The sequence below is a fragment of the Telmatherina bonti genome, assembly GCF_933228915.1.
Source record: "Telmatherina bonti genome assembly, chromosome: 18".
NCBI lineage: Eukaryota > Metazoa > Chordata > Actinopteri > Atheriniformes > Telmatherinidae > Telmatherina > Telmatherina bonti.
The window spans coordinates 17,544,620-17,553,695 of NC_136616.1; the positions used below are offsets into that span (position 1 = coordinate 17,544,620).

General features: G+C 39.5%; 1 protein-coding gene across 1 annotated transcript; it reads left to right on the forward strand.

Annotated features, from left to right (window-relative positions):
• Positions 1–571: 571 nt before the first annotated feature.
• Positions 572–4,044, forward strand: gal3st3 (galactose-3-O-sulfotransferase 3; the record flags this gene model as incomplete). Its single annotated transcript, XM_079257768.1, has 2 exons — positions 572–670; positions 2,727–4,044. The coding sequence occupies exons 1-2, from the start codon at positions 573–575 to the stop codon at positions 4,042–4,044; spliced, it is 1,416 nt and encodes a 471-aa protein (XP_079113894.1). The 5' UTR covers position 572.
• Between the last annotated feature and the right edge of the window lie 5,032 nt (positions 4,045–9,076).

Genomic DNA, 9,076 nt, shown 5'->3' on the forward strand with positions numbered 1-9,076 from the left:
GTGAGACGTTGTCTAGAGAGGCTTGGACGCCTTCCCAGGGTCCATTGCTGTCATAGCATTTCAGCTGCATGGATCAAGTGACCACATGGTCGAGGTTTTTCTTTTCTCCTGCCTCCCCACCACCACAACCCTTTTTTTTTTCTTCTGGCAGGATCAAACATGTGCATCTGCCCAGAGTTTCAGGCACAAGAGTTGAAACGGGTGTGACAGTAAATATGACCATTACAGCTTTGGAGGTTAATGAAGCATCATTCATCATATTAATGCCAAGTGACAAAAGCCAGACCACATTACACTCTTCCACTAATGGATCCCAGCAATTATCTGCTGAATAAATGCTCATCTGTGTCCATTTTTTCCTTTTTTTTTTTTTTTTCTTTTTCCGACTGTCTTTTTTCGTTTTGTCTTTACGTAATCTTTCATCTTTACTGCCTCTTAATCTCCATAGTTCTTTTTCCTCTTCCAGTCTCAGTCGTTTCCAACATGTCACTCTCCTCTTTGCACCCCTACTTGCTCTCGTCATCCTCGCTTATCCAAATGTTTTTTTTCTCTCTTTACTTCCCACAGTCCCAATGATGTGTCACAAGATGTCACAGAAGAAGATATTTCTGGTCCTCATTGTTATCTGCACTGTCAGTCTTCTGCTGCACGGAGGGGGCCACTTTAACTGGTGAGAAACTAACATACATGTATAACATGTAAACGTGCATATGGTCAGGCATCTTCTCAAACAAAAAAAAAAAATACATAAAGCTATTTACTATAAGTTCTTTAAATCAGAAGCTTACGTTGTTCCCTTTTAGAGTCAGATCCATAAAGTGCATTGTGGAAACTAACAAGGCTTTCAGTACCAGTGCACTGCCAGGTTGGTACAGGGACCAAAATACAAAAGAAGAAACACTCCTGTTCTGTGTTATTTAAAGGTTCCTTCCTATCCTTGTTTTTATTTGCTTACTATATTAAATCATATATTTATGTGCTGTATAATCAATTTATATATTTTCATTTATAAACATATAAATTTGCTTGGATTGGATGATCCTCATGCCTGTTAACCATCCTGGTCTCTCATTGCTGTGTGATAGCATTTCATTTTCCGCCCAAAAAATGCAAAAAGTTAAAAATGTTCCTGTTTTATTGTAAAATATTGATTAAAAATGCCCAGTCTGGGCTTGTTACTCTCTGGGAAAATGTCCTTCCTCGGGGCAATAAGTAAACGTGTGAAATAATTATCATACTAATGTTTAATTCAATTCAATTCAACTTTATTTGTATAGCGCCACTTCACAATGTTGTCACAGGGCACTTAACATACACAAATCAACATACACATCATTTCGAGCCAATTCATACATTTCCTATACTAAAAACCAACTGATTACGTCGAATCATGACTTTGATCCAATCCCCCATCCTGAGCATGCATGAGGTGACCGTGGGAAGGAAAAAAATTCCCCTTTAACAGGAAGAAAACCTCTGGCAGAACCCGGCTCAGGGAGGGCAGCCATCTGCCTCGACTGGTTGGGATGGAGAGGACAGGAAAGACATATCAACATGTACAATTGCACTTAATTGTACAATTAAATAGACCTGCGGAAAAAAGGAGAAACAAGCTAGAGACGGCAATATTGGCATATATTTATACATTAATATATTAGAGAAATAGAGCGAGGTACTTCTCAGTGCATCAGGTAACATCCCCATTGCTACATAAATAATGGTTGGCTAGACTACCCATAGCTATAAGAGCAAAGAGCATAACCTGGATAGTTGGGTCCCATACAAGTAGACTCCAACTCAGGAGATGCATATGAATTGATTTCTATTCTTATTTGCACCGCTATTTGGAGCAGAAAACATATTTAAAAAATATTCTCCAGGCACAAGTAAACTCAAAGCTGTGCAGTTAAGCGACTTTAGCGACATAGATACGCAGGTTAAGTGAACTACTCACCTTGTGGCCTTTCCATAACATTTCTATTGGATTATGGTCATAGTGGTCTGACATGGTGGAAACATTGCCAGTTGCAGGATTAGTGGCAAAGGCAAGAGGCCAGCAGCAGTTAACCTCAGTCAGTGAACTGGTTATGAAATCCTGTGCATTGCATATCCAGGGCACAGAAAGTTAGTTTTACTGCCTAGTATCTGAGACTTAACCTCTTCTTGACAAGGCCTGTTTTTTCAGCCCCTTGTCTGAAATGGCATACCCAAAAATAATTACACAACTACAAGGGCTTCATCAATAATTTTGGTCCCAAAAGAAAACTGAGACATACTAGATAACTACAGTTTCAAGATATTCATTGCTATGTGGGAATAAATTCACCTGAAACACAGTAGAAAATGTAAATGGGTGTTTATTTCAAAACCAAAACAAAAACGCCGGCAGCTCAGATCATCTAGGATTTAAAAAAATGGATTTAATAAGCTGTTGAGCTAAAAGGATGAATGTCAACACTTTTACAGGTTTTTTGTGAGTGTTATGCTGATGAATATCTCTGAAAGCCATTACTCCTTTTGACTGAAGTCTCAGGGACCACCTGTGCTCTTTGGGGGATCCCAGGTTTTAGACTGTAACATGACAGAGTCCTGACTCCTTGTAGAGATTTTTCTGCTCTAATCTTCACCACCTTCAATATCTGTGAGATTATGTCCCAAGATTCAAAATTTGTTATAAAGTAACATTTAGAATTGCTTAAAATTCATCTTTTTTACTTCCACCACAGGACCATGCAGGCCTTCCATCTTGGATGTACGACCCTTCGCTCTCACCCTGCCCCCGGCCTGAAACCAAAGCACACCAACATTGTCTTCCTCAAGACCCACAAAACGGCCAGTACCACCATGCAGAACCTGCTGTTTCGTTTTGCAGAGAACAACAACCTGACGGTGGCTTTGCCTGTACAGGCCTGTGGTCATCAGTTCTGCTACCCACAATCCTTCACCTCTCAGCTCGTCCATCCACACACGCTACCAGCCAACATCATTACCAACCACATGCGCTTCAATAAGACCACACTACAGCATTTGATGCCGAACGATACAGCTTATGTCACAATCCTCAGAGAGCCAGCCTCCATGTTTGAGTCCTTGTTTAGTTACTATGGCCAACATTGTCAGAGTTTTAAAAGGGTCCCCAATGGCTCTTTGGAGGCTTTCTTAAAGGAACCCTTCCGCTACTACCGGCCAGAAGAGAATGAGTCTGTGTACGCACACAACACCTTGACCTTCGATTTGGGTGAAAACAAAGATCGACCAGCGACAGATTTGTCATATGCAAAAGCCTTTGCAGCAGAGGTGGAGCGAGTCTTTTCCTTGGTAATGATTTCTGAGTATTTTGATGAATCTCTAGTTCTTCTTCGCCATCTCTTTTCTTGGGATTTGGATGACATTGTTTATCTCAAACTCAATATGCGGACAGAAAATTCTAAGCAGGGCCTCACACCAGATCTTTCTGCAAAGATCCGTGCCTGGAATTCCATCGATGCGTATCTTTATGACCACTTTAATGCCACATTGTGGCGCCGGCTGTCAGCTCTTGGTCTAGCCTGTGTGACAAGGGAGGTCCAACTCCTTCAGCAGGCTCAAGAGAAGCTGATGAAGACCTGTTTTGGCGGCCAAACGCCAATCTTACGCTTACCTTCTGACATCAGAAACAAGGATCTTCGACCCTGGAAGCCCAATGAAAAAGTGGACATCGTCGGTTACGACCTCCCGGGAAATATTAGCCATTGGGCTCAGGAACATTGCCTCAAGTACATCATGCCAGAGGTCTCATACACACGGATGCTTCTTAATTCCCAGTCATTACGACACCGTCGAAACTTTCAGAGAACGACTCCACAGAAGTCACACTTGCTCCAGCCACCCCTACGTAACACCCTGCCTCGGCATTCTCAGGTTTACCGAAGCCAGGCGCCATCCACTGATGCTCAAGGCACTCCCCCAAGAAAGGAGTACAAATCCACCTCAAAGCCTACAGCACATACCATAAAGCTAGAGACTAAATCGAGAAACCAAGGCCAGACAGAGAGAAATGAATAAAATATGATTGGCCGTCAGAACCTTGAGGCAGTGATGGTTGGTGGGGGACTGTAGGAGCTAAGTGGTCCATGGGAAAAAGGATTAAATATAGTCTTATAATTTTTTTCCCCTTAAAGAACAAAAGAACGAAAAAATGGATAAAAATACAGATACAGAAAAAGGATTAAATACGTACCTGGACTTGATCTTGAATTTATTCCTCTCTGTTCTGTGAACAAGTATCAGGAATGGAAAACTCAAAGGCAGAAAACTGGAACTCGGCCACTCTGCTCATTTCCTCATCCCAACCACAGTGGAGAGTAGTGGGATTTAGGTGAAAGTAGTTCTTTGAAGGATATCTGCTATGGGCTACTTGGAAGTGGTGATATTGGGTTTCATGTAACCTACAGAGTCTGCTTTGAGTATCCAACTGGAAAATGATCATGTTACTTGCTTTTATTTACTGTTTCTTGAGCCCTGCTTCATTCTCTTCTTAACATATGAGATTGAAAGTCCTTGAAAGCCTTAATGACAAAAAGGGATCAGCTGTCAGGCCTTCAAAGATGGACATTAAGTTCACCTCTAACAGCACAGAAACACCTTTATTTTCCTAGAGCAGGGCTCACCAACCCTGGTCCTTGAGGGGTACTATCTTGCAGGTTTTAGATGTTTCCCTGCAGCCCCTGATTCAAATTAAATAGATCTCCCCAGCAGCTTGTCAGGTTCTGCACAATTCTGCTCATAGTCCATTGATTTAGATCCGGTGTGTTGTAGCAGGAAAAAACCTGCAGGATAAAACCCCTGAAACACGTTTGGATTCTCACTTCAGCCACTTATTACTGCTATGACTCCCAAAGAGACGTTGCAGTCATGCAGCATAATAGTTTATTACACCTTTGCCTTTGACCACCATTGCTTCCTTTTCTCAATTTAACGTCCTCTTGTTCATGTCTAGTAAACCTTGGTGAGAATTTCCATCCATAAAAACACATAAAACCTCAAGATTCTCCCAAAAAACAAATAAATCAAAAGTCAGATAAAAATTGCTTAAATTTTCTAATCAAATAAAACATTCACGACTGCACCACTGCCGATATTTTTCAGTTTCAGGGATTTCCTGCATGCAGCCGACAGCTTGCAACAGCTGCAGACAGAGAAGAACAAACTCCTCTCAGTAGCAGCTGAACACACGAACACACAGCTGCTGCTGCAGAAAACTGAGTTGACATTGTTTTTATTGTAGAAGCTTCAGACTATGAACACTTCATCACACTGAGTCACTCTCATGGCATTACATATAAATAAAGAAAAACACATATTTCACGTATCACTGTCGGTTAGGCCAACATTTAAGAAGAAAACTAGCTTGCTGACTTGACCTTCAACTGTAAATCTGAGACAGTATCAAAGTACCGATACGAGCAGCTAACATCAAAGAATTAAAAAAAAAAAACAACAACTAAAGAACAGTGTAGCGGTGAACACTTTGCTCCTCCATGCCAGTTCGAAAAGAAAACCTCGAAAAATTCACAAGGATCACGAGGCCCCGTCTTCACGGTCTGCATTCACACTGAAAATCAAGATCAAACGAGTTTTTGCGCTCCTGCTCCACAGGAGGTTTCCCCAGCCGCCGATGCAGCATTTTAAAGGCAGGAATCACATTTATCAGTCTGAAGAAGAAACTCAAATAGCACTCAGTTTCACATTGTGAAGGAAAAGCTGCCATCCACTACATTTAATATTCACTGCAGGTTAATTCTGACTTAAACAATGAAAGAATTTGACAGAAAACCTGATGCAATACTTAACATTTCCAGTTAAAACTAAGGCTGAGGAGGCCTTTTTGGCTCTGTCATATCAAAAGTATAAAGTATCATGGCAGGCATACTGACATCTTAATTTTCTTCACCCGTCTCTGCCTTTGATAATTGACTGCAACCACGTCCACTGACAGAGACGTCATATTAAATGCAAGGTTTCTGGATGTGAGGTTACTTATTACTATGCGAAAGGCATAGATCTATTAACTGACCAGCAACCTCTCAGCACACATAAATGCACAGTGGCTCACACAACAACGTATAACAGCTACGCAGAACAAAAACTGGAAGCCTGTGGGTTGCAGTGTTTGAATATTTAATGGTCTCTTCTCACAGAACTTCCTATGGCCCGTGTTCTAAGGTTACATAGCTGTACATTTTCATCAAGGTCATGTTTACAAAGCGAACACTGCTTGTTGTGAACTTTCTCGAATAGGATGATACAGCAGGTTGTAGGATGCTTGAAGCCCAGTGAGTCATGATGGCCTGGTGGATTGGCTTGGTTTGCAAACTATCAACCTTTTTCTCTGCCGTGAGACATTTCAATTGTAATCTGCTGATATATAAGCTTTTGTATTTGGTGTTCATCGGACATTACTGCAAAAATAGACACTCTGAAAAGGTGAGAGTATGTGCAGAGCCATTCTGTAAATGGCTTTCTCTGCTTTTTTTGGTTTGTTTTTCAAGCCACAGGGTTCAGCTGGGTTCTCTTAGAAAACCTTACAATAAGACCAGAGGGTTTTGTACTTTGTGGGGTATTTATTTGTCCGTGCACTTGGATTTGATCAAGATTTGCATTTTTTTTTTTTTTTTTTTTAAAGTCACTAAATTTGAAAGAGTTGAAGTCGGGAATAAATTTCCCAACAATGTTAAAGTGTGAACTAAAACAATTTATATATTATTTATTATAAGGGCCTGCAGAGTCCCGTTGCTGTATTGTATTTTTAGCCTTTATTTCTGATCTGTTACTAGAGTAAAGTTGCTTTTTCTGTTGAACCACTGGACCATCAGCTGCACTATGTACCACTATAGGAAGAGAAGATGGAACAAGGCATACTGCAGCAGCATAAAATATTCATCTTATATGCATTTTACATAATGCACAACTACAAAAACCTCTTCTAAAAAACTGCATATTTAAACAAGGACAGCTGCTTTCAAATTAATCTTTCACTCAGCAGCACGTAAGTGCTCAACCACACAATGATTTTGTGGTTGGAGTCTATCACACTGTTGGTTAGAATAAAGAAAAAAAAAAAGGGCACTGCTGTTATGACAGGAACAGAAAGTGGAGCAGGTGAGAAAAAAATACGACTGCGGTACAGAATTTAATGATGTGGCTGAATATGAGCTTATGTGAACATTAAACAAGTTTTAGTTCGGGGGAAAAAAGAGCACATTTATTTTATTTATTGGATAATGTTCAAATGTGTTCAGTTGTGTGAAATATGAACAAGGTACCTAACCTTGTAATAACATAAGGCTGTATTGTGATTACTTTTAACAAATCCCATGAGAGGTGGGGGGGGGGGTGTTACTTCGCTGTCTGGCCTGCCAGTCTATAACACTGAAAGCATTATTTATTAAAACAGCTTACACATATACCTTTTTGAAATACTTGTAAATACTGCCTTCATATGCGGGACTATTTTCAGCTGTGGATGACTTTCTGATTCCATGAGGTGACGTGTCGCCCATACCATGTGACTGCAACACAATGTGTTAACAGTTTTTATTTTTCTTTGTAATTCTAACAAAAGACTTTGCACAGATGATCCTTGTATTGTCATTTTAATATTAGCATTATCATGGGATTTGTTGAGAGTAAAAGAAAAACATACGTTATTATTCTTATCCTTTAAAGTAGCTGGCAGCTGGTGTTGATTTTCAGCAATATTATTATCACTTTGAATACGCATGTGTCAGAGATATTGTACAGTGTAATAAAACTACTGAGTTAATTCAGTTGCTCCTGGATTTATCATGAAATGATGGTAAATCTAAATGCTGTGAAACATGGAAACAGATTATACTGTTTGTATGTGTATGGCACTGCTGAAGCATTCATAGAGACCCAGAGCTTTTAATATTAATTGAATGATTGATTGTGAAGCAATTGTGCTGCTTATATAACAATAGAGCTTGGGATCTAAAATTGTCATTTCAAAATTTCCTGTTTTCTTACATTATTTTTTTAATGTTCAGTTTCAACATATTTCCAACAGACTAATCCGGGGTGAACACTGGAAGTCGACTCTGCCATTGCTGAGGTGGCATTTCTGTGCATGTCAGAGCAAAGAATCTGAAAAAAAGAATCTGATTACTTTTTTTTTTTTAAACAATGTAAGGGAAATCTGGAAGGATTTGCACCTTTATTAGCTGTTCGGACAGCAATGGAAAGCTAAGTGACAATTGCTGAACATTGAAGATTTCAACAAGGTTGCTAGTGGTACCATTTGTTTCTGTCAGATTCATTAGCGCTAATCGCTAATGTGCTCACATTGGGGACAGACATCGAATATACATAGAGAAGAGCAAAAACTGCATGCTGTGATGGCAGACAAAACACAAAAACACAATTAATTTAGTTTAACAGTTGTATACTTCACAGTAAGTTTTACATATCCATGTTGCAATCTGGCTTAAAGTGACACAACAGCTAACGCTTGTCACACTAGTTGATGCTAATGGGCTAGGAGCTGCAATGTTGCTAAAGAGTTAATGGCTAGTTAATGGCTACGTAGAAATTTAAAGTAATTTATTTTTATGATGGCAACAATCAGAAAACAACTTATTCAGTCAGTAACAGGACCGTATTACCAACAGTTTCCTTCAGCATAAAGTACTTAGAACAAAACTATGACAAAAATCTGACAAAGTAGAAAATTAACAACCTTTGTAAAGATTGGAGACTATTCCTTTACCAACTTTTGATGGATTACAAGATTTGCATTGATATTCCTGTATGGATAATCAGTTTTTAATGATATGTTTCTGTCAAATGAATCCTTAAATACATTAATGTGCTGATGCTTAACCGATAATATTAAGATATCAAGAGCAGGTATCGGCCCAGATATCCATGCTGTTGTCAGTGGTTACGTTTCCATTACTTTTTTTTATTTTGCAAGAGAGAAGATAAAATTGTAGTTCCGACAAACAGCAATTGCAATTTGCAGGTGTTTCCACTGAACAGCGTTCAGCGCAAAACCCTCAGTTGTAAAATCTCGTCC